Genomic DNA, 23,429 nt, shown 5'->3' with positions numbered 1-23,429 from the left:
ATATGCTTGAGCAGGTCTCATTCAATCTCATGGGAGAGACAGGAGCGCATATTGATCGTTCTCCTACTTTCACTAGATCGATAAATAAACCTCGTTTAGCACGCCTCAAGTCTCTCTAGCACTCCCTTCTCCACAACACCTAGCTCATACTGTCTGAGCTTCGACATCTGTTTCACAATCCGACAAGCTTCCTACTTCCGTCCTACAGCTGCTACACAATCGACCACAAGCTTGATCTCTCTCCTCAAAATGCAACGATCAACCCCAGACGAGTGTTCGATCTGTCTCCAGCCACCACAAGATCCCGTCACAACCGATTGCTGGCACACCTTTTGCTACGCCTGTATAGATCGATGCCTTGATCGCTCGAATTTCCGTCCACTATGCCGCCGCTTGATCAAGTTCACGATAGATATCGTGGACTTTTTGTGATGCAGATGAGCTGCGAATTAGCTGCGTGCAACAGAAATACAGCGGAAAGCCGGTGGAGAGAAGTTCAGAATCAATGCGGGAAGAACGTATGGCGTTGTCCGGTGCATTTGCATCACGAGGAAATCGCTGTAGTGGTCATGCGATTTGGCATTGAGAATGTGCCAGATGTGCTGGCAAAGATGGAGCTTTCGAGTATGATACTTCAAACAATGCATGGGTGGTATCTTTAAGACCAGAATGCGATAATGATTGAAGAGGTTGAAGGTGGCATATCTTTGACTACTTGCCCGCCGCAGGAGTCTGTCACAGGCTAGACACTGTTGTCTGTCGTCAACTCGGCATCTCTTGCGGCGCTGATCGAGAGTATAGTTCTTGAGGAGGGTATACTTGATATGCTGGGAGTTTCTCCTGGTGTGCTGGCGGTGAAGAGTTTGATTGCTGTGCATCAGCAACACTGTATGCCCACTGTTGCTTCCTGATGCGTCGCTTGCGAAGCAGCCAGAACAACAGACCTCCTGCTGCAAGAATTGCGATTGCTCCACCCACACCGACCCCAGCACCAATCGCTAAGGTGTTTGTGGGCTTCGTCTCAGTAGTTGATGTTGGTGTTGGTACCACTGCTTGTGTCGTCGGCATAGTAGTCGTTCGTACTGCAATAGTTGTGCTTGTAACAGAAGTTGTGGGCGATGCTCTCTCTGTGCTGGTTGTAGTCGATGTTGTGCTTGATGATGATGACGACGTTCGGCTCTCATCATCCGACGGTTGGATCCAGAACTGACGAGAAGTGAACCCGCCTATCGTCAGCTCTTCATTTGTGCCTGCCGAGTTGACAGCGCGGAAGAAGTATGGAGTGCTGCAATCTCCTTTACCACAGCTGACAGTCCACTGGTAGGATTCGGCCCTGAGATTCACTAGCACCTGTCAGCTTCCATCAAATGTTGATCTTGAGCTTACACACACCAGCGAGTTGCGTTTGGCCATTCACAGACCCATTGAAAAGGACATAAAGATTCACCGCAGCATATCTTGTTTTCCATGCAACAGTCATTGGTTTCCCGAGAGTATAGATTTGAACAGGACCGGCAGGATACGTAAAGTTTCCAGTCGGGACATCCCCCGTTACTGGCGTGTCAGAGAGGTCATCGTAGGGAGCGAGTGCTCCGCCTGGGCTTTGCTGGACTCCGAGGCGAGCACATGTAGCTAGCCAGAAGGCGATGTACTGGAAGCGCAACATGAGGGTCTCGAACCTTGCGTTGGGTGAGGAAGTCGTGGCTGTTGAGGTAGGGGCGAACGGGCAGGTGGAAAGGTGATACTGACGAAATTCAGTAATAGCAGCCCACTGTCCATATTGAGAGACTACATTGCGCAGTCGCCAGCACGCAAAGCGCCGCCAATGCTGTACAGAGCATGGTACGCCGCAGAGGAGCGTAGTCGAAGGCAGTAAGCGCGGCAGTCACATTCGTGATAAGGCTCCAGTGGGTGCTCGGCCGTCGTTGCATCTCTTCTGACCTCTGAGAATAGCTTGTGTCTCGAGGCTAATTCAGTCTGCAAGGATATCGAGTTCCACGTTGAGACAGCGTCTCCATACATAGGCCGCGGTCCTTCCAAATTGGTCTCTATACGTCTGCTGGTCTCCACAAAGCAGCTCCTCACGTGTTGCTGGCTCCGAATCCGTCTCCTTTTGGAGCATAATAGCCGGTCATTCTCGCTTTGAAGCTGGTGGACAGCACTCCACTGAAAGTTCCAGTGACAGGATTTCACGACCTGTCCGATACCTGCGTCTTTACATAACGTTGCTCTTTTTCAGACTGGAAGACAGCTATCCGCGAGACAATGCTCGCCAAGATCTGCACCCAATCAACAGTCCACGGGCGAAGTTTGCGGGCGCATATGATCCCTGCTGTTTCTGCTGCGCGCGCGCGTAACACAAGCAACCCAGCACATGGCACGAACTGCTGTGCCTCTCACGCACGTGCATGATGCGACGCTCGTTATATTTTTCTCCTTCGCCACCTCGGGGTTCAACACATCTCTTGATGGTACACAATGATGTGTGTGCTCGAGCAGGCCGACGCTATGGCCGTGAGACATCAGCCAAAGTATCTCTCGAGTAGCGATATTGTTCATCAGCAACTCAGAAGCATCATGTAATCAGTTCGCTTCCATGGTCGGGACCACCTTGGCAGCGTCCGGTATTTCTACGGCAGTAGGGCGCCACACGGAGATTCATCCGCGTGTCTTGTTAACCGCCAAGAGAGCTCGCTAGTCTGCCATCCGGAGCAATAATGGGATTTGTGATGCTGGCCGACCCTTGTGGCTACGCCGCAGCGGGCGCTTACGAGGTCTTGGGAGCATTCATGTTGACGATCTATCGAGACTTGATGAAGTCTTCAAGTCCATCAGGATTCTCCAACTCACCTTTGTCTCCATTAAGGCTACTTTCGACGTTCCCACTTATTTCCGGATGAGCCAGGATGACAACTCACCATTTCAAAGGCACAAATTTGTCTTTTCCCGAGAAGACATTCGACTTGGCAGACGACCTACGCCAAATAGTAGGAGCTCGACCTGTTCGCACGCGAATTATTGCACTTGCCTTATTTCTACTTTGCCTACTTTTCTGGAGCTCTGGGTCGATCGGACGACTGCAGAATAGGCTGGACCATTCTGCCATCGAAGAACAAGATTCGAAGTTTCCTGAATGCTGGGATCTCCCAGTTGCGAATGATACCTTGGTGGTAATAAAGACAGGCTCTACAGAGATGGAGGACAGATTCGCTGTCCATTTATCGACGACGTTGCGGTGCGTTCCAAATTATATGATTTTCTCTGATCTTGAGGAGACCTACCACGGCGAACACATATACGATGCGCTTGATTCGGTGAGCCCGGAGATTCGAGACAACAACAAAGATTTCGAGTTATACCGCCGTTTACAGAGAGGTGGCCGTCAAGTGCTCGATGCTTCAGAGCTAAGCGGAGCTCCCGAGGCTTTCAGTAACAATGGCGGCAACCAAGAGAACGCAGGTTGGAAGCTCGACAAATGGAAGTTCATGCCCATGGTAAACAGAACTTTCCACGAGTATCCAGACATCAAGTGGTATGTCTTCATCGAGGCCGATACGTTCCTGCTCTGGACTATGCTACAACAATACTTGTCTCGTTTGGATCACACCAAGGCCATCTATGCTGGGAGTCCGTCGTTCATCGCCGACGAGCTGTTCGCGCATGGAGGATCCGGGTTCATCATGTCACAACCAGCGTTGAGCTCGGTTGCAACATACTATGCGTCTCACAAACCTGAGATCGAGCAGCTCACCGACGGACACTGGGCTGGTGACTGCGTCCTAGGTATATTCACTCGGAGATCTGGAGTGCAATTCCATAACTTCTGGCCACATTTCCAAGGGGACTATCCTGGCTTGCTCCCGTATGCTCGAGCGGATGGACGGCCGGTCATGGATGACAAACTTCGAGAATGGTGCTATCCAACCATATCGTACCACCATATGTCGTCCCATATGATTCGCGATTTTTGGCAATTTGAACAAGAGTGGGCGAAAAGCCATGATCGGGTCAGTTTTCGACCATTGTGTCTCATGATCGCTCAGCTGACTCGTGAACAGACTGAAACATTACTCAACAAAGATGTGTTCAGGGACTTTGTGATGCCTCAGATGATGGAAGGGAAAGCAGATTGGGACAATCTCAGTGATACGGAAGTGGCTGATGCTAACAGCCTCGAGGAATGCCGAACCAAGTGCGAAGTGCAGCCTGATTGTAAGCAATACTCATTTGGGAGCGCGACCAGAAAGTGCAAGACACGAACTGATCCCAGGCTGGGAAAGCCATCCAATGGGACGATATCGCACTGGCTGGGGCCGAGAGTGCAGCATTTTGAACAGGATATGGCGCCGTGCGGGACGGAGAGCTGGAGAGACCCGTACGTATGGCCATGAAGAAATGAAGGCGCTCGCCAACATGAAAGCATTCAAGTCAGATGGCGTTTTGTTCTACAAAAGAATATCCCTCCACACCCGCTTTTCTGGTCGTGACTCACGATTTGTGCTTGTGTTGGTGATTCCGGTGGTCCATTGTTGCAGAACATTCCCCATTCATTCTGTGTGTATTCGTTCTGGTCCCATTAGAGGTCTCGGGATATATGGCTCCTTTTCCCTCACTGGAATCTTGAGGTGAGATCTGGTTGTGGCACGAAGATAAACGGATTCGAGACGTGGTCGTCAACGTGCACCGTACGAACGATAGGAAAGTGGGACGCAAAGATGGAGAATGGATAGTTGCTGCCATTCATCACTACATAGCAGAATGAATGCTACAAGTAGAGCCTAAGCTGTACTTGCAGGATTCATCAGAAAACATGGTGCATGTGAATGGACCACGTCAAAAACAGCGAAGCCAAGCTGTTCGCAAAGACGGAGAAGAACTTGATCAAAGCTGCTGTTGATCGAGTGCACGTTGTGCAGCCTGCTGGTATGACTTCTTCGCCTTCCTCATGAATAGGCGAAACTCCTCTTGCAACTGCTCGCCCAGAGCTTCACGTCGCAGCTTTTCTTCGTGGACGAGATGTGGTGGCATTGGGCCTGTGGGCGACTCCAATGGTCGACAAGCCTGCTGACGCAACGTCTCGGCCGTGACCGTGATTTGGTTGGCTGGTATTGGTCCAAATGAGCCATCTGTACGCAGCTCATGCGTGAAAAGTTGTGGCCGCAAGGTCAATTGCTCGAGCACGTTTAGTCGCATAGCGCGTGAGCGTGTTGTGGCTTTCTCTGCGTCGGGGAAAGACGGCGTCTCGCGGCGAGTGTTCGTGAAGTACGGAAACTCTTCATTCTTCAGCGTCTTCTCGGGCGGCGTCTCGAGCACCCGCGCTACTGCACGACTCCATTCAATATTGCCGCGGTCTCTGAAACGTTCAGCGCCGCCAAAAGCAGATGTCGGCGTCTTTCGATGCCCAGGTCGCCACACAGGAGGTTCGTCGTCCGTTTCGGGATCGGCCCACCACGATTTGCCATACTTCACTTCGGGTCTCAGCTGTCCATGCTTGTTCACTATCGGCCGAGCCTTGGGTGGCTCTGTGCGGCGCTCATGAGGCGGAGCAAGAGAGACATAGAACCATTGGCCGCGATCGTCGTGCTGCGGCACCCAGCCGGGCGCCAACTCCCAATGTGGATCGTCAGGGTCGTCAGGGCGGGTCCATGGAATTGTCTGCGGGACTGGGTTGGGCGACATTGTTGCGGCGAGCAGGGCGCGGATGCGAATGCGTTGTGTTGACCTGAGCAACAAGTACAAGTGAAGAACAAAAGTTTCTTAGCGCGAAATCTTTAGCTCTCGCATTCGGAAAAAGTGATGTCTGTTGCTGTGGTACAAGACCAGGGTCAGCTCCGCCACGGTTGTGAGGGTTGAGGCCAAACTCATATCTGCAACGTCTGCGCCTATTCGTTCTTCATGAACTTGCATCCAGGAAGCAGATCTCAGTACGTAGCTCAGCTTCAACATGCCAGTCGATTAAATCTGCCACATTCGGTCCGTCGGTTTTCTTGAGCTTCCAATGCATTCAAGCTCAAACTCGGGCGGCCATAACTTCAGTCATCGGCCGTGCAAAAGAGTCAAGAGATCACTTGGGATCCCTCCCTCGACGACTTTGCTCTGGTTCCTGATGAGGTTTGGCGCTTGATACTACACCATGACTGCTGCCTACTCAAAGATGCAGCGTGCAGCTTCATCTGATGCACTGCTCCTGCTCTCAGACTGGTTTCATTCCTTTCACAACAAATTCGGTTGCCGTCCAGCCGACGTATGCTAGAAGCAGCAATTCGAGCCTCAGATGGTCTCGCGAGAGACACAGGACCTGGATACCCCCAGTTCGGACCAGATCTGAAGAATATTTGTTTGCTCTGAGAGCTTCTCGCCCGCTCCAGAAATGTCTCGCAGATGTCCCAGCATGGCAAAAGTTTGAGCAAACACTGATGACCATTTCCTATACGCCGCTTCAACAGACGGGATTCAACTCGATCACCACTTGAAGACCCATCATGGCACTCCCAACTCAGCAGGAGTTTGAAGCGAGCTTAGCCAACGCAACACCCCCAGTCATACAAGAGACCGACGAATGCCCCATCTGCATGAACGATTTCACGAACCCAGTCCGCACTCCATGCAACCACGTCTTCTGCAGCGCCTGTCTCCTCCAAGCGTTCCAGAGAATCAATACATGCCCACATTGCCGTCAAATGCTCTTTCAAGCCAGACTATTCGATCCGGAAGGGAACCAGTACGATGTTGGACGACAGCGCAACGGTGACCAAGAAATGGAGGAGGACGAAGAAGAAGAAGAAGAAGAAGAAGAAGAAGAAGAAGAAGAAGAAGAAGAAGAAGAAGAAGAAGAAGAAGAAGAAGAAGAAGAAGAAGAAGAAGAAGAAGAAGAAGAAGAAGAAGAAGAAGAAGAAGAAGAAGAAGAAGAAGAAGAAGAAGAAGAAGAAGAAGAAGAAGAAGAAGAAGAAGAAGAAGAAGAAGAAGAAATTCCAGAGTTCGAAGAGGAAATGGTATATGCGAGCGACGACAGCGACATTCGAGCGAGACATCCGCTGGCAGGGGAACGAGATCCTGAGAGGGATGCTCATCGGGCGAGGGCTGGAGTTGCAGATGTGCTTGTGCCTTTCGCAATAGATCGAGAAGAGGGGAATGATCCGGGAGCCTGGGCTGTTGGTTCGATGTCCCGAGATGAGCAGGACTGGCCGGTTGGATCGATCGAACGAGACGAGTCTGAAAGGAGCAATGGTCGTGTGGGAAATGTTGTGGCCGAGGGGCAATCTGAGGTGGCTGAAGAGGAAGCAGTTGAGGAGCGTCGGAGATGGACGGATAAATGAGATTTTTTACTCGGTGGAAGGGTGAAGGTAAGGTCCATCACGCTTCGGCTACCACCGGTATCGTTGATCGACTTGGACAAGACATCCCCGTGGCGTGCAGACCTGCGTGCGGAAATTGATCGAGATGGTGACTTGATGAATTGCACTTCTTCGCAAAGCGCATGTAGTGTGACATCCATGTCGGGTGCGCAAATGTGGCACGTTTCTACAAGAAGTGCTGCAGGAGTCATCTTCCTCGTAGGCAAATAACGAATGATCGATGGGGCTGTCACCTGGAGTGTAATGCTGATCCGGCTGTGTGAGCACCCAAATTGCGACTGCAGCGAGTATATCATCCAGCAGATCTCATCCTTCCCCCATTGCTGCTCATCAGCGTCCAGCAAGATCTCTAACTTCTGAACTTCCAGTCAAGGCACCACAGCTCAGAACCACCAGCACCAGGAAACCGTGTATCGACATCAAACTTGCTCGCCAATTGCTGGCCAGTCAAGATGACTGGGCCGAGTCGTCAGCTGCTGCGGTGGATCTGGCTCGCCATCTTTATATTCACTACTGCTTGGTACTTTCAGACCTCAGGCTCAACTTCCGACGTCGATCTATTGTTGTTTGACGATGAGGCGATCGCTCACCCATTCAACTCCCGGATCACCTCTCCACAAATTGCAAAAAGAATCCCAGCTGGAGGACTGAGCTTCGAAGAGTGGGCCGCCCGAGGCCGTAGACTGATGCAGTACATGGAAGAAGGAAGTCTCCAACGGTTGTACCAAAGAATGCTGGCAGATGGCGTGCTCACTGCTGCACAAATCGCACAATGCACCTCACAAAGTGTCTTCACCAACTACAACGACCTCAGACTGAATGGTTGGGAGAGAAATCCTCCTGGCGAATGGCATCCCGATATGACGAACCTTGACGGAGATGTGTATGTGCTGGACGTCTTTCGCAGCCTGGGAATATCCACTTCCGTGCGCAAGACGCAGAATCCAACGGGAGACAATGAAGCAGTGTCGTGGGAACAAAACCAGGTGGTCTTCAATGGCCGACAAGTCGCTGATGTAAGGCTCATGTTTCCCTGCCGATGCACATTCAGCTAATTCGATCTCGCAGGCGACCGATGCAGTGTACAAAGTGATATACAATACCAGAAACGGCGTCATAACTGGAATGTTCAAGTCAAGCCCCACGGAGTGTCGCAACGACGAATACGGTGATGCATGGCGCCATGATCCCGAGTTGGCGATTCCCGACCTGCAGCGGTCGAGCGATGTTGTGAGTCTCGAATGGGGCGAGCTATGTCGTCGAAATAGACACAGACCGCAGGGCCTGCGGTACTACTTCAGTGACCAGATCACGAATGATGATACGTTGGAGATCCTGAATATCGTGCTGCAACGTAAAGGTTACGACGCAAGGAATGTTGACCAGAAGGGCGACATCTTTGCTCGACCGTGGTGAGATGATCTAAGTGAAACGAAAGTTGTCTTGAGCTAATGTTAGCAGGGCCGAAGCTGCGGTCCTTGATCGGGACAGCGAGGCTGACAGGCTAAGCTTCGAGGCACTGGTGGGCAGTCCTGTCGGAAGAGCCATTGCTTGGATGTTGATCCAGCATGCTCATCTGTTTGGTGCCAAGCGCATCGCGAAGATCAGGATCTGGAGGACTTACAGCGGAGGCCATTCCAAGAACATACTTTGGGAGATCGAAGATGTCCAGTGATTGCCAGGTCGACGCCGTTTGTGAGGGGAAGGCCTGCGGTGGATGTGAAATGGAACGTTAGTGTGATCTCCGGTATCAGAGAATTGTGGTTCCAATGCGGCTGTCGATTTGCGGTGTGGCCAGTGTATGCCCGAACTGTATAGACCAGTCCAATACGACATGTGTACTCATAGAAGAGCAATGCTGCAAGTGTTGCATCTCGTCTATCCCGGAGGCAAGGTATCGATAGGATAGCTTCACACGCCAGCACAGCAGCTTTCATTGATTATTTTGGATCTCAAAGCCACATTCGCTTAAATGTTGAAGCGAGAGGTGACTTGCCTCTGGTCAAATGAGTCTCTGAAGCCTGGTTCACCAGAAAACAGTCATGCGCTGAACGACATCTTGCATCCGGCTTATGCACCTCGCATCGAAGTGGCATTGCCGGAGTACGCGATGGGATATGTTGCGTATGCTTTGACCAATCATCATTGCATCAAGCAGTCTCAGTAGCCACTGCGAGAGACAACGGTGTGCTGTGTAGTCTCCTTCCGCTGTCTGCGCATGCTGACTCGAAAGAGGTGGTAGCATACTTGTAGTCCGCAGTGTACAGTAACCATGGAGTAACGCGCATAAAGCTTTGTCGCAATGTCCATGAACACAACCTCGGAGTCACCGAACCAAGGACGTTCCAGTACAAGGCAACACGAGCTGCATCGCAGATCAAGTCCAGAGTCTGCTGCAAGCTGTCCTGTAGTTGAATCGTGTCAGTGCCGCCAAGCTGGTTGTAGTGCCCTTGCTGCCGAACTGGAGTGCAAGTCATCCAGCCATTAGTGAACAAGTGGGCCTATTGCCAAGCGAGCTGCCGGATAGCCCAGATGACATGTCTATGATTCAATCTTGGCAGAAAGCCCTTCCAGCACTTTCAAAAGAGCTCAGCATGAACATGGCTCAGCTGCAAGAGTTTTTGCACACCATTCTCGCACCATGTCGATAACTGGAGCGCCATCGGCAGTGCAAGGCCTTCTTGCGTTGGACGTAGTGACAGCCTCTCTGGCGTTCATCTGCTTGGTCGTGGGGATCCTCCTCACTGTGCGAGCCTTCGGATTGCGATCGAGGACCCGCAACTACGACAGAGTATCTCGGGATACTCCACGCCACACTCCATTGGGAACTTTTGCGTTTCTGCTCCCTGGGTTGGCGCTCCTCTGCCTGGCGTACAGCGTCGCGGCTGCAACGACTACATTGCAGTATGATGCTTCCAGTCCGATCAACATCACTCCGGCATATGCATATTACTACCCGTCGGCTTCGGAATCATCGCAAGCGTCAACAGTGACGAGCAGGCTCTCTTTTGTCAACGCCTTCGCTCTCATCCTGTACTCGACAATCTTGACAGCAGCGGTATGGTTGCATTCGAGCCATGTAACATCGAATGGACTCGGCGTCGGAGCACCTTCGCTCCGCGACTGGATCTGGAACATGTTCATCCTCGCTGCTATTCTGGGAACCGGACTGGCTTCGTGGGGCCAAGCTATATCAGTGAGAGAGAGTGCGCAAGGCTACAGTTCTGTCTTGCAAGCGGACTCGACATCGAGAGCATTGTACGCGGCTTTCAGGTGTACAGTCATCGCTGCTTCTACGAGCGTGAGCGTGGAAGTAGCCAGAAGATATCGAGAAGTCAACGCCAATGGACCGCCATCTGTAAGTCACTCGCCCATTGGATCGCGCAGTGACTGTGCTGACTTCATCTCAGAACTCTGGAAGACCCATTCTGGCTCGACTGGTTTTCTACGCAGTCCCGATTTGGGCGTTGCGAAACGTGTTCCTCATCGTGGACGTCGCGATGGCTTACACCAGTGCAGAGAGTTGGTCGATCGCAACGCGACAAGCTCTCGCCTTCCTCTTGATCATCTTCGGCCAGATAGCAGACCTTGCCATTTTTTTAATTGTCATCTGGGGCGCTTGGACCATGGGCAGAGTAGCGAGATGGTAGAGGCGAAGTTCTTGCTTATTGAAGTATCTTCTTGCGCAAAGTGTATGTTAGCCAGCGGGTGTTGTGTATCCTGATCTACTTCTGTGAATCCATGTTCCACTGTGGCCGTTCGTCCATACTTCTCCAGATGCGCCATGTTTTCAAGGAATTCAGCAAGGTGACATGCGATCTGTCCTTCTGGTCCAGTCACCCGTGCCGATGAAGACGCGGCTCGGTCGACGATTTGCTCCGCGCGGCAAGCTTGTTGGGCGATGCGTGTACATTTTCGTTCATGTCCTTATGTGCCATGGTAACTCATTTCCCCTCAAAAGCATGGGCGACGGTGGTCCTGGATGATCGGAAGCTGGAGAGATGATGGCGCGAGGCGTCTGGAAGCCGTCAAGATTCAATGCCAAGCCAGTATAGAGGCTGCGGTGCACGATTCATACCGCCAAGTATACGGAGTGCACTTCGCCAGATGAGATCAGCTGTCCCATTCGTGGTGGCATGATCTTCCAGAATTCCGTCAGAGACTGTCCAGGGCTATCATCGTCGAAGATGCTCCCCATCAGCCTGGGTCCCTGCACATCTTGCGCAGAGAGCGATGAACTGGCATGGGCCTCGAATTGCACTCCCACAATCGCCTATCCACGTCCCGATGCCGAAGCGGATGCCCGGCTGCATTGAAGAGCTGCAATCTCAGGGGCCATTAGCAAAGCTGTCGGCGATAAGTTATCGAGGGCAGGCGTCGGCGATACCAATGGCCTTAATGCCATCGGTCTGCACAAAGAAAAAAGAGGGTCTATTCGTCACAGCTTCAAGCATCCTCGTACCAGTCACGCAACCCGAAACGTACAATGCGTTAGATACGCCGAATGCTTCAATGACGCTCTCCGCACGGAGTTGCAGATCGCCATGTGAAAGCGACGAAGAAGGGGCCACCTCCGCCATCATCGTAGGTGGTTGATCCCCAAACCCACATCAATGACGTCTACGAACCACACAATCCCAATCTCCCCCAAACTCACACACGCACACCACTCACCAGAACAACCAACAGAATCTTCCATTTCGTGCACTTCGGCCCTTTCTCTGCAGTTCTCCAACGCATTCTGCAAGCATTCCTTGCCGAAAGAGCTTGAAGCTCCTGCAGCGGCATATGACGCCGACGTTCCACGCCTGAGATCTCACCAGATCTCATTAACCTGAAGCTTAGCTCTAGCCTTCCAGCCAATGAAAGCCTTAGTCTGCGGACGATCGATCTTAGTCGCACACTCTTTGTCTGAATCGACAGTTCCAGATCTGACGTCCTCGTTGGACAAAGCGTGCCTCTCCACGTACGCTCACGCAAGCCACATGGGTTCTGCCGTTGTGTTCCATGACGATGCCCGTTCCCGCCGGCGTGAAACCCAGATATAGCTTGGAGTCTGTGATCTAGATGATCCTAGTCGATCTCGAGGGGGTGGAGTGTACATATATGCCTGAGACTCCAGCTCTCTTCTCTACCCAGATCGAAACTGCTCCAACAAACGCCATCACAGCGCACATCTTTCTCAACCAAACACCACCAAACAAAACACCACAATGTCTCCACCAAACAAAGTCGAAAAGTCCGGCTCCATGGACTTCGGCCACCGCAAAGGCTCCGGCACCATGTTCGCCGGCCTCCAACAATACAAACGCGAAGACGGAGGCGCTGCACAAAAGCGAAGGGAGAGTTTGCAAGACATTCAGCCCAAAGGAGGTTTCATCTCAAACTTCTGGAATAGGTATGTTAGGTACTGATTGCGAGGTTGAGCACGACCGGGCATGAAGTGGTGTTGTAACTGGTGGGGGAGTTTTGAGTTGATTTTGGTTTGATTTAGCACGTTCAAGCATGGGCCTTCGAAGTGAGGGGTTGAGGATGATGGTGTGAGCGATAAGCATGGATAGGAAAAATGGTATGATATGACATGTTGGGTGTATGATTAGCGGGCATGGAGTTTAGCAACATCGGGAAATATCTGAGGACATGACATATAGGGATTGAACTTATATCAATTATGCCGGTAGCTCACGCCAATGCATGAGCACAAAGCTCAATACGGTGCTACCGAAGTCTTGATAGCACCAAAGGCATTTCTGTGCACTATCTTTCAGTGTCGGAAGCTCAAGCAGTGCACCTTGCCATCTCTTGTGCCAACATTTGCGGTACAATTTCCGCGCTGGATTTGCACGCCAGCAATGAGATGAAGTGTGTTGGTCTCAGCAGTGGGACCGCTGTGTGGCTTCTGTGCTTGCTCAGCCTTCATGCCCTGTTCCGAATGACCCCTGCCGTCATATTTGGACTCTGTCTTTCAAACACGCCATGAACTTGAGGTCCCTCAATCATCAAGGTCAATAGGACTGTCCTTGGAATCATCCGACCCACTCGGACTGGGTGTTCGACGCAGCTGTCCTCTGATGAAGTCTTCAAAGCCTCGGCGATTCATCTCAAAGACCGTGACTTCCTTTGCACGGCGAGCCAAGTCAATAAATGGCTTCAACTCATCCACATCTGAGAAAGTACGAACAAGTGGAAGCGACCGCTGTCGCGATCGATTATGCCGGTCCATGTTGTAATTGTTAAACCAGTTCCGATGGTCCAGCGTCAGTTTCAGGTGCATTAGAGCTAGTGGCTGCAACCGCCTGCCTACGAGACCCAGACAGTCGGCCTGATATTTCCCCGTATCGAGAGCGATGTTGAGAGCTCGAATCTGCTTCTTGGTGTCTAACGACAAGTCCTGCAATGCCGATTCCATGCTGTCCGGACCGAAGCGAAATGAATTAGCGCCATAGAAGATAGGAGAGGCCTCTCGACGAATTTGCTTGCAGGTACACAGCAATGCCAAGAGCTTGCTCGAAGGTCCCAGGTGCAGAATGAAGTCATTCGGTTTTCCGTAGAACGGATCGTCGATTATGGCCTCTTCGCCCTCGTCGACCTCCTGCTCAGCAAGCTGCAGTGGGAGCCACTCCTCTCGAAGAAGCTGCAGTTCGGACGTGTAGTTGAACTGGAAGTCCTGGTTGAGTTCGTCGTCAGATATTTTCAACAACAACTCGTAAACCCTGTTCCGCAACTCGGCAGACAGATCGAGGAAGCGAAATGTGCCTTGCCGCGCGGGCTCGAGCCACTGTCTCAGGTACACTCTCGCGGGGCCAGTGTCGATGCAATATTCGTAATCATCTGCACGCGTGGTTATGTGAACAGGCAGGTCGAATTCGCGCAGTGCGCGAGGAAATTGGTCGACAACGCCGCTGCAACTGCCGTGCTGCCCCTTCGTGCAGCGTACAAAGCCCTTGAGTGCGCGATCTTCGTAGTAAGTGAAGGTGTTCAGGATCCAGAAATGAATATCGTCCGCTCCCAGCGGATAGTCGCTGTAGACTAGCGCAAAGACTGCCAGCTCACCAGTTGTGAACGGCGGCTTCTCTTCGCTTTCGAGCCATGGGGTGATCAAGTCCGAAATTTCCTCGCGAAGCTCCATAATATTGCTGGTTGTGTTTTCCATGAACTTGACCTCGAGTTGCGCTGCAGACGTTTGCGGATCTGAAGCAGTGGTACTGGAGTTGTCCTCCATGTTCGGCTCTACTGTGTGCGACCAAGAAAGAGCAGCAAGTACGAAGAGTCGGCTGTCGAAGAGCAAGATTTGAAGTGTGGTGAATGACAGAAAGATGTTACCTTCGGCACGCGCGGCCGAGGTAGCGAGTAACGAGTGACCGTGAAACTTGAAGGGAAAGTGATGGAAACAGCAGCTGCGTAAACAGAGGGAGCGTCGCGCTCGACTTCTGGAAGCACGATTTAACACAGAGAGCCCGATCTATCAGCCAAAAGCAAGGGCAAGAGGGCAGCGATCGAAAAAGAATTCGGTAACCCTTTTGTGGCTTTGTGCATGTGTGCGCTAAAGAGCCTGCTGTTATGTGTGTAAGCCAATAGCCAGAAAGATGCCGCTGTGTACAGACAAGGCGTGCTGGTGGTTTTGTCTTCCAGGGTGAAACGTAAGACACTATTCTGCGGTTAAAGTGATGCATTTGCGCGATCCACAGCGTACCATCTCCATGAGCTGCCTGCGGCGTGAAGATATCTCACGCGCCAATGATAGAGTGCTCCCATACACCCTCTTTTAGAACAGTGGAAGACGAAGTTGCCTGAACAGCCAGCTGGCTCGCGACGAAGTCTTTGAAGAAGGTATCACGCTTCTCGAAGATTTCGACCACCTCCGCGCGACGAGCCAAGTCAATAAAGGGCTTCAACTCTTCTACCATCTCGAAGGTGTCAACGTGTGGGAGATCGTGACGTCCAGATCTTCGCTTCCGGTCGTATGTGCAGAGCCAATGGCGGGGTTCGAAGGTGAACTTCAGTCGTTTTGGGGACAATTGACCGAGCAATTGACCCGCTAAGATCATGTAATTGAATGTCTCATCGGATGTTTCCAGACGGATGTGGAGATTCACCACTTGCATCTGAGTGCTCGGAGGCATGACCAGGAGTGCAGAAGGCAAACACTTCAGCGTTTCAAACCGGAAGCTGTTGACTCCATAGAAAACAGAAGATGCCTCTCGGTGAATTTTCTTGCAGGTGCGCAACAACGCCAAGATCTCGCTGGGAGAGTGGTGCGTTATGAAGACGTCGCTGTCAGACGCCCAGTATGGGTCCAAGGCGCTGCGTTGCATGTCATCTAAGCGAAAGATCTGAAGTTGTCCTGTTCGGGTAAGATTTATGCCTGCATCGGGAAAGCGCAGGACCACCTCGTAGATCCTGTTGCGTAACTCGGGAGCAAGGTCGAGGAAGCGAAAGATGCCATGTCGTGCGGGTTCGAGCCAGCGTCTCAGGTATACACGAGCGGCATTCGAGGTGATGCTGTATTTGCAGTTGGCCCAGTGGCGGTGACTCTCGTAGGCCTTGACGAAGACAGGCAGATCGAAGTCGCGTAAGTTTTCAGGGAAGCCCTCCACGATCTCCTTCAGGGTCACGGAGTAGGAAGAGTGGCGTTGCTTCATTGCATGATGTGCAACAGCCTTGATGGCAAGCTCGTTATAATAGCTGAATGTACGGAGTATCCATGCCTGCACATTCTTGACAGACAGACGATGCACACCTTTTGTCGACCAGCACCGTTTATCATTGCCATCTTGAATGATTGCGAAGACTGCCATCTCGCCCACAGTAAACGGTGGTTTCTCTGTGCTGTAGCGCCATGGTGCTATAACTTCCGAGATCTCCTCGCGAAAAGATACGACTATGCTGGTTGGTGAAGTTTTGGGTGTGACCGCTTGAGCATGTGAGAGCGCAATAGGCTGGCTGAGGACTTGAGAGCCAGTGCTGGTGGCAAGCTCCATCTTTATCTCTGATTGTGTGTAGTGATGTTCGGGAAGACTCTCTGCAGCGCGCCAGATCGAGAGCAGAGACTTGTGTACCTTTCTTGCTGACGGAGTTGCTTTCTAGCGATCGCTCGATCCGAAGCTAGGGCCGTGGCCAACCTGGTGAGCGAGAATGTCTCAATGTAGCAAGAGAACAGTAAGCCTCGTGAGGAGTAATGCAAATGTAGTCGTAAGCTATTGTGCGATGCTCTCACGATGGCATGAGCAGCTGCTGGAGTCAGTCTACATATACCAACCTCTGTTACACACAGTACGCAAGGGACCAGATATCGGTATTGCCCAGCAGGCAGCAGGCATGAGAAGCAAGGTGCATGAAGGCAGAACTCCATACTGAGCTCCAGCGGGTGCAGTTGACGTCCAATGAGACAGGCTTGACTGTTGCAGACCTCATGAAAGATGCAATTGCTGCTATGCCTCATGGCGATTAGCGGCGGGCATTTTCGGTGAGAACGCATTGTCCCACGTGTGCACTAGTATGGAATTCTGAGTGTAGCACTTCTCGCTCCATTCGTTCGGCCGTCGTCCATTGAGAATGTCTGTTGATGAGGGTGCAAGTGTGAGGTCGAGAAGGAGGAATTCCAATCGAAAGCGGCAACGGAGCGACGCGAAAGTGACGCGGCCAACGTGCTTGCCAGGATCATCCACGCACGCACAGACACGTCTCCTCTCAACCACTTCACCTGTTCCGCTCGTACACCAAACTCTGTCTTACAATTCACCGATACCATCAAGAATGACCTCACTGTCAAGATCAAAGAACACTCACTTTCCAGGCGAGGTTCAGTCGACATTAATAAGAATGAAACAGCGCAGCGCGCCAAGAATGTGGCGATCAGCCCACCAATCAATGCCGCCCGACGTAGATCCATCTCGTGTTCTCTTCAGGAGACGAGTTCGCGCTCGTGAAGATAGCATCCTCAACTCGAAAAGCTAATGCTCCATCACCTCAGGCATTTCTAGTGCGGCGGTGTGGTCTTTCATTCATTTGCAGATCATGTTCCTCTCCAGGAGCCGCGTTGGCACTTATGCCGTGGCTGTTATCCTGTTTGTTATCTTCGTCTTACATCTCAGGCCATCAGCATTTTCATCAGCTGGACGATACAGACGTCCGGAGAACACAGATCCAAACAAATTCAGCTGGAGCAAGCGGAAGGAGCGATATCCTGCACAGAATCAGCATGTGCTTCCCGCAGCTGGATCCTTGTCTGGCCAGATACCAAACATACAGTATGACTTCCGACAGCAATTTCCATCCAGAGAAGAGGTTGCCACGACCAGACAGCGCTTGACTCAGATCAAGTCCGCCATGGAGCGTTCCTGGGACGCTTACCGACGACGCGCCTGGCTGATGGACGAGCTGGCTCCTGTTTCCGGAGGCAACAAGACTACGTACGGCGGCTGGGCTGCCACTCTGTGCGACTCCCTGGACACTTTATGGATCATGGGCATGAAGGCCGAATTCAATGAAGCTGTTGACGCCATCGCGGCTATTGACTTCACTGCGACGACCATGGAGACTATCAACCTCTTCGAGACCACAATTCGCTACATGGGTGGTTTTCTTTCTGCTTACGACCTTTCTGGAGACAGGCGACTGCTCGATAAGAGTCTCGAGCTTGCCGATATGATCTACGCTGCTTTCGATACTCCAAACCGCCTGCCTATCTTGCGTTGGGACTTGCACGCAGCGCGCGAAGGCAAAGAGCAAGAATCGCCCGACGACATCATTCTTGCAGAGATCGGATCATTGTCCTTGGAGTTCACCCGCCTGTCCCAGATCACTGGCGATTCCAAATGGTACGATGCAGTTGCGAGGATCACAGACATCTTCGAGGAGCAGCAGCAGAAATCTTCACTTCCAGGAATGTGGCCTCTGAAAGTCAATGGCCGAGCAGCAGACTTTGCTTCAGGCGACACCTACTCACTGGGTGCCTTTTCGGATTCTATGTACGAATACCTGCCGAAGATGTTCGCTTTGCTTGGCGGATCTTCGCAGTACGCAAACATGTACCTTGCCGCAATGGACACTGCAATCAAGCATGTCATTTTCAGGCCAATGATCAAAGACAACAAGACTGAGATCCTGGCTTCCGGCACTACTCGTGTCAAAGAGGGAGGAGAAATCGAGCTCCAGCCCGAGTATCAGCACCTGGTGTGCTACACTGGAGGAATGCTCGCGCTTGGAGGCCGGCTCTTCTCCAACCCTCATCATATCGAAATCGGCGAACAACTCACAGACGGGTGTATCTGGGCATACCGACAATTTCCCTGCCTCATCATGCCCGAGAACTCTCAACTTGTACCTTGCCCTACCGACAAGCCCTGCAAATGGGATGAAAAGGCCTGGCATGATGCAGTCGTGAAAGACTCTGCCATCTTCGACAACATGGGCAAGAACGCCACGACGCTGATCAAGGAAATGCATATACCTCCCGGCTTCTCCACGATCCGCGATCCAAAGTACCACTTGCGACCGGAGGCGATTGAGAGCATATTCCTCATGTACCGAATTACTGGAAACAGCACTTGGCAAGAAAAAGGCTGGGAGATGTTCCGAAGTATTCATGCGCACACTCGTACGCAATTCGCGCATGCTGCAATCGAGGATGTAACGAATAGGACTGCGCCGAAGATGGACAATATGGAGAGTTTCTGGACCGCGGAGACCTTGAAGTATTTTTACTTGCTGTTTGACGAGCCTACTCATATCAGCTTGGACGAGTATGTTTTCAACACTGAGGCTCATCCCCTGCGACGGCCTGGAACTGGCAAGACTGGCTGGTTTTCTTGGAGATGATTGCCGTGGACGTCTACCTAGAGCCCTGAGATTCGGTCCCCGCAGTAAACGATCTTGTGATGCTTGGTAATGTTCTCATCGACGAGTAGGAGCTGATTGTCGAAGTCAATGAATGTGCAAAACACGATTTCTTGTGGTACCAGCGACGACCGGAACTTCTCAGAAAACCATCGGATGCGTGAAGCAGGACCGCCAGCGTGGGACCTTTGAAAAAGCTGGAGCGAGTATATACGGAAGAGCTGCTCGAATTCATACGCGCGGCCGACCGCGCACTCTGGAACATCTGCGCCGGCATTGGCTACAGTCGTCCTGCATGACCTGCCGCAATCGGAATGAAGGGGATCAAAGCTTGGCGAATGGGACAGCGCGACTCGGCCATGTGTTGGCCGATCATCCCGCGTCATGAACCACTTATGCGAGCTTGCACTACTTTCCTGCAGCTTCTTGAACACAAGCATGGCGATCAATGCTTCTTGTGCCCAAGCAGCCGAGATGGCTTGGGACACAATGTAGGGTGAGCGGCGTCCCGCCCACCTCACCTCATCGAGGCTGAAGTATATATATTGCATCTGGCATCCCTCCAGGACAAATCGCTCACTCGGGAATTCAGCTCAGCCTGCCTCACAATGAAGTCTTTCTTCTCACTGCTGGCCCTCGTGCCAATCGCCCTCGCAAAGCCAACAGTCTACCTCATCCGTCACGGCGAGAAGCCCGCGAGTGGCAATGGCCTCAATGCACAAGGCATGCAACGAGCTCAATGTCTCCGCAACGTGTTCGGCGCGAGCTCCAACTACGACATCGACTTAATCTTGACACAAGATTACAAGAAAGGTGCATAATCTCGCGCTGTACATTTCCCGGCCAACTCACTGACTCAGCCAGACGGCTCTCGAAAGCGCCCATACGACACAGTCAAACCACTTGCCGACGACCTGGGCCTCAAAATCGACCACTCCTGCGACCGCGATGACCCGAAATGCGTCAAAGACAAAGTCAACAACTTTTCTGGCTCGGGCAACGTTTTGATCTGCTGGGAACATGACGCTCTGACAGATATTGTGGAGAAGCTGGGAGACGACAATGCGCCAAAGTATCCTGGCGACAGATTCGACCTGATCTGGACAGATCCGCCGAAATACACGAGCATCACAGACGAGTACAGCGAGAATTGCCCAGGATTGGACACCTGAGGACTTGACTCGTTCAGTGAAAAAGACGACAGCGAAAAGAACTCGAGAAACAGAATCCATATAAAGGCAAATGATCTATACCGCTCAAACAGCAAAGCCCAAACCCCCCTCCCATCATCAGCGCAAAGTCCAGTCGTGTCGAGATACGTCTACTTCTTCTCATTAACCTCAATCTTCTTCCTATCCCACCCGCGTTCATGACACCACCTCTCAACCTCCTTATCCAACTTCTCATAACTATCATAAACATTCTCCATCATCTCATTCACAACCTTCCCTTGCATCTCCCTCTCCTCCTTCGAAATCCCCTCCCAAACCTCCCTCATCAACTCCATAACAGCAAACAACTGATTCGGCAACCACGTCACAATCGGACTCCCACCGGTAGCCGTAGGGTGCGCCGTGCGTCGCATAATATACTCCCTCGCAAACAACCAATGTCTCCAACGGAACGATCGGACATGTTCGAGGAGTCGGAGGTAGAGGATGCGGGTTTGGAGGTCTTTGAGACAGTATGATTGGACGCCGAGTTCGGAGGAGCGGGAGAGGACGTAGGAGAGGAATTCGCGGTGGGGTTTGGGGCGGTAGGAGCGGAAGTCTTTGAGGATGTTGGTGAGGGGATTGGAGGGCATGGGGATTTGGAGGAGGTGGTCCAGGAGGGGGATGATGGCGTCGTTGGCGCCGGATTCGCCGCGGAAGTATTGTGGTTGGTTGTCGGCGTGGCCTTCGTAGATTACGCCGTTGGGGAAGAAGGGTTGGTTCTGTGAGGTGGTGTTAGAATGAGGGGTGAGAGAGAGGGAGGGAGGGAGGGCTTACTGTGATGCCGAAGATGAAGGTGCGGTAGCTGATGTAGTCCTTTGGCTTGCTTTGGTTCCACATTCCTTCCATGGAGTCTTCGATCACGCGCATTGTGCTGAGAAGATGGTCGAATGCATCGGCGACTGTTGAGACGCCGGTATCTGCTGCTACGGCATCGAGGAGCTGCACGGCACCTTGGACGAGTGGACCAGTGTGCTTGACCATGTCGACGTGGGTGAGGATAAAGCCTGCCTCAGATGAAGAGGCGTCAAGACCTTTCTCGAAGGCACGAATCAGACGAAGGTTGCTATACTCTGAAGCACCAATGGAGGCGTTCACGAAGCGGTAGTTGAATAGAGCATAGCCGGCAGCGTAGGCCAAGAATGCTGGGACATCAAGCCTGTACGCATGTTTAGTGACGATGTAAAAGCATGAGGATGATTTCAACTCACATCTTGGCACACTTCACAAGTGGCCCAGCAATCTCCTTTGGTAGAACAGGTCGGCCCATGCCATAGGTACCGTCCTTGTTCCATTGCTCCCAGCACGGCTCGAGGAGGTAGGCTGATGCCAAGAAGGAGTAGTCTCGGAAGGCAGCTGAGACGGCGACGAGGTCTGGCTTGCCATCCGCAGCAATCAGGTTGTCAATCTCATGGTTGAGGTCCGGCAGTGCCTTCTGCTCGTCAATGGTAGAGCCGAGTTGGTAAGTGGCGAGAAGACCTGGGGTGCCATCTAGCTTCTCAATTGGCATATCATCGCACAGCTTCTGTAGAGGAGCGAAGACTGGTGGAAGCTCAATCTGTGGTGTCTGCAGTGGAAGGAAGCCTGTTCATGTTCAGTATGTATATGCCAGTTGCTTCAAGGTGGATAGCTACCATTCTGTGTAGTGATGGTGAATGGGTCGAGCGAAGAGGAGAGCGTGGCCGGATCATCATGGATATGTGGGAACACAGCCCGAGTGTCAGACACTCTGGGCTCGTCTTGCGCAGCAGTGCTGCTGAGGTACGGGCTCATGGTGTTCGTGAAGTGTGAGACGAGGTATGAAGAGGTGCAGAGGTCTTGGCAATAGGTCTCCGAAGAATGACCAGAACAAAGCAAACGGCCAAATCTGCTCGAATGTGAAAGTTGAAAGAAAGGAAGAGAGTGAAATCTGGGGAGAGCGCGCGAATATGTATTGTGTGGCCGGAATTCTTGCGGCCTTTGCATTATCTGAGAAAAAGAGTTTCGTGATTTGCCATTGGTCTGGCCGGAACAGTTCCATCGCGACAACGTAAAGGAAATGCCATCGTTTGACCGCCTGACCCGAAGGCGGGGGTGCTGTAGATAAGGGTGAATGTCAACACGATCAAGCATCCAACATGTACCTACCGTAGCAGCTACAAGCAGTCGGTGATGTCGTGGACATGTGTGAGAGGTGTGCGGCGGCATGGTCGTGGACAGCAACGTCGAGAAGGCTTCGAATAGCCAGCAGCGGCGCTTTGCTGGGGAGGTCGAAGCGTAGAGATGCATGGGGCATTCCCATGGGGGACGCATATCACTTTCGAAAGCCCCAGGCCCGCCGACATCTCCCACTCATATCTCGAGGATTTACGCTGATCAGAGGTGCGCATTTCGGTCACGTGACCGGTGCAGAATTTGACAAGTTGTGTCGCCGGGCCGGCCGGACGATGGTGTGACTCGTACAGCGCAGTGTCGTTGCGTGACCAAGATGGTAATCCTCGTTTGCGAGCGATGCGCAAAGTTGAACATAGTCCTCCGTGCATAAAGTTGAACATAGTCTTCAGTGCATCAACGTGTCCGTCGATCCATACTTGTGTACGGAAGAGTTGGCCGCCAACGACATGGCGTGCAAACAGACGAGAACGCGCGTTGCGAGCGTCGATGAACACTTCCGGACATCGATGCAAGTAGGCGCACAGCGGCTGCAGCTCTCGGGTTTGCATGGCGCTGATAGTCATGTGCAGCAGGACGGTAGAACGGTGGAGATCCATCCAGATTGTGAGATCGACTTGGGCATTATCGACGTGTGAACACTTTCGGACACAGTCTGTGAAGCCTTTGTCTTTGATACGGCCAGAGCGACAGCATTTCCGCTCAAGAAGCACTTCCGAATCTTGAGCGGTTGGGCTGGCGGAGAGTATCGTCTGGCCGGGACAGCAAGCACTTCCGAATGCTGCCAGACAGCCATGACTTTCTCACATTCGGGCAGCAAAGAGGAGCACTTCCGAACCTCAATGCTGTGATAGTCTTTGATTTGCAAGAGGAG

The 23,429-nt window shown here is 52.1% G+C and overlaps 11 protein-coding genes across 11 annotated transcripts; 6 read left to right on the top strand and 5 right to left on the bottom strand.

Annotated features, from left to right (window-relative positions):
- Positions 1-762: 762 nt before the first annotated feature.
- Positions 763-1,666, bottom strand: CKM354_001234400 (uncharacterized protein; the record flags this gene model as incomplete). Its single annotated transcript, XM_044807864.1, has 2 exons — positions 763-1,343; positions 1,387-1,666. 2 exons carry the CDS (start codon positions 1,664-1,666, stop codon positions 763-765), a joined length of 861 nt encoding a protein of 286 aa, XP_044663799.1.
- A 1,585-nt stretch (positions 1,667-3,251) lies between these two features.
- On the top strand, positions 3,252-4,391 carry CKM354_001234300 (uncharacterized protein; the record flags this gene model as incomplete). The annotated part of the gene is made up of 2 exons (XM_044807863.1): positions 3,252-4,007; positions 4,059-4,391. 2 exons carry the CDS (start codon positions 3,252-3,254, stop codon positions 4,389-4,391), a joined length of 1,089 nt encoding a protein of 362 aa, XP_044663798.1.
- A 490-nt stretch (positions 4,392-4,881) lies between these two features.
- Positions 4,882-5,679, bottom strand: CKM354_001234200 (uncharacterized protein; the record flags this gene model as incomplete). Its single annotated transcript, XM_044807862.1, has 1 exon — positions 4,882-5,679. The coding sequence occupies one exon, from the start codon at positions 5,677-5,679 to the stop codon at positions 4,882-4,884; it is 798 nt and encodes a 265-aa protein (XP_044663797.1).
- An 803-nt stretch (positions 5,680-6,482) lies between these two features.
- Positions 6,483-9,030, top strand: CKM354_001234100 (uncharacterized protein; the record flags this gene model as incomplete). The annotated part of the gene is made up of 4 exons (XM_044807861.1): positions 6,483-7,283; positions 7,724-8,371; positions 8,424-8,767; positions 8,817-9,030. 4 exons carry the CDS (start codon positions 6,483-6,485, stop codon positions 9,028-9,030), a joined length of 2,007 nt encoding a protein of 668 aa, XP_044663796.1.
- A 966-nt stretch (positions 9,031-9,996) lies between these two features.
- On the top strand, positions 9,997-11,005 carry CKM354_001234000 (uncharacterized protein; the record flags this gene model as incomplete). Its single annotated transcript, XM_044807860.1, has 2 exons — positions 9,997-10,713; positions 10,766-11,005. 2 exons carry the CDS (start codon positions 9,997-9,999, stop codon positions 11,003-11,005), a joined length of 957 nt encoding a protein of 318 aa, XP_044663795.1.
- A 1,563-nt stretch (positions 11,006-12,568) lies between these two features.
- On the top strand, positions 12,569-12,877 carry CKM354_001233900 (uncharacterized protein; the record flags this gene model as incomplete). The annotated part of the gene is made up of 2 exons (XM_044807859.1): positions 12,569-12,753; positions 12,850-12,877. 2 exons carry the CDS (start codon positions 12,569-12,571, stop codon positions 12,875-12,877), a joined length of 213 nt encoding a protein of 70 aa, XP_044663794.1.
- Positions 12,878-13,347: 470 nt separating this feature from the next.
- Positions 13,348-14,577, bottom strand: CKM354_001233800 (uncharacterized protein; the record flags this gene model as incomplete). The annotated part of the gene is made up of 1 exon (XM_044807858.1): positions 13,348-14,577. The coding sequence occupies one exon, from the start codon at positions 14,575-14,577 to the stop codon at positions 13,348-13,350; it is 1,230 nt and encodes a 409-aa protein (XP_044663793.1).
- A 505-nt stretch (positions 14,578-15,082) lies between these two features.
- CKM354_001233700 (uncharacterized protein) lies at positions 15,083-16,336 on the bottom strand (the record flags this gene model as incomplete). Its single annotated transcript, XM_044807857.1, has 1 exon — positions 15,083-16,336. One exon carries the CDS (start codon positions 16,334-16,336, stop codon positions 15,083-15,085), a length of 1,254 nt encoding a protein of 417 aa, XP_044663792.1.
- A 1,036-nt stretch (positions 16,337-17,372) lies between these two features.
- Positions 17,373-19,175, top strand: CKM354_001233600 (uncharacterized protein; the record flags this gene model as incomplete). Its single annotated transcript, XM_044807856.1, has 1 exon — positions 17,373-19,175. One exon carries the CDS (start codon positions 17,373-17,375, stop codon positions 19,173-19,175), a length of 1,803 nt encoding a protein of 600 aa, XP_044663791.1.
- A 626-nt stretch (positions 19,176-19,801) lies between these two features.
- Positions 19,802-20,365, top strand: CKM354_001233500 (uncharacterized protein; the record flags this gene model as incomplete). Its single annotated transcript, XM_044807855.1, has 2 exons — positions 19,802-20,006; positions 20,058-20,365. The coding sequence occupies 2 exons, from the start codon at positions 19,802-19,804 to the stop codon at positions 20,363-20,365; spliced, it is 513 nt and encodes a 170-aa protein (XP_044663790.1).
- A 149-nt stretch (positions 20,366-20,514) lies between these two features.
- On the bottom strand, positions 20,515-22,177 carry CKM354_001233400 (uncharacterized protein; the record flags this gene model as incomplete). The annotated part of the gene is made up of 4 exons (XM_044807854.1): positions 20,515-21,126; positions 21,182-21,563; positions 21,616-21,988; positions 22,039-22,177. 4 exons carry the CDS (start codon positions 22,175-22,177, stop codon positions 20,515-20,517), a joined length of 1,506 nt encoding a protein of 501 aa, XP_044663789.1.
- Positions 22,178-23,429: the final 1,252 nt, after the last annotated feature.

The sequence above is a fragment of the Cercospora kikuchii genome, assembly GCF_019650295.1.
Source record: "Cercospora kikuchii DNA, contig_00009, whole genome shotgun sequence".
NCBI classification, from domain to species: domain Eukaryota; kingdom Fungi; phylum Ascomycota; class Dothideomycetes; order Mycosphaerellales; family Mycosphaerellaceae; genus Cercospora; species Cercospora kikuchii.
Note: the sequence above shows the minus strand (reverse complement) of the source record. Positions and strands in the feature narration are given on the sequence as shown.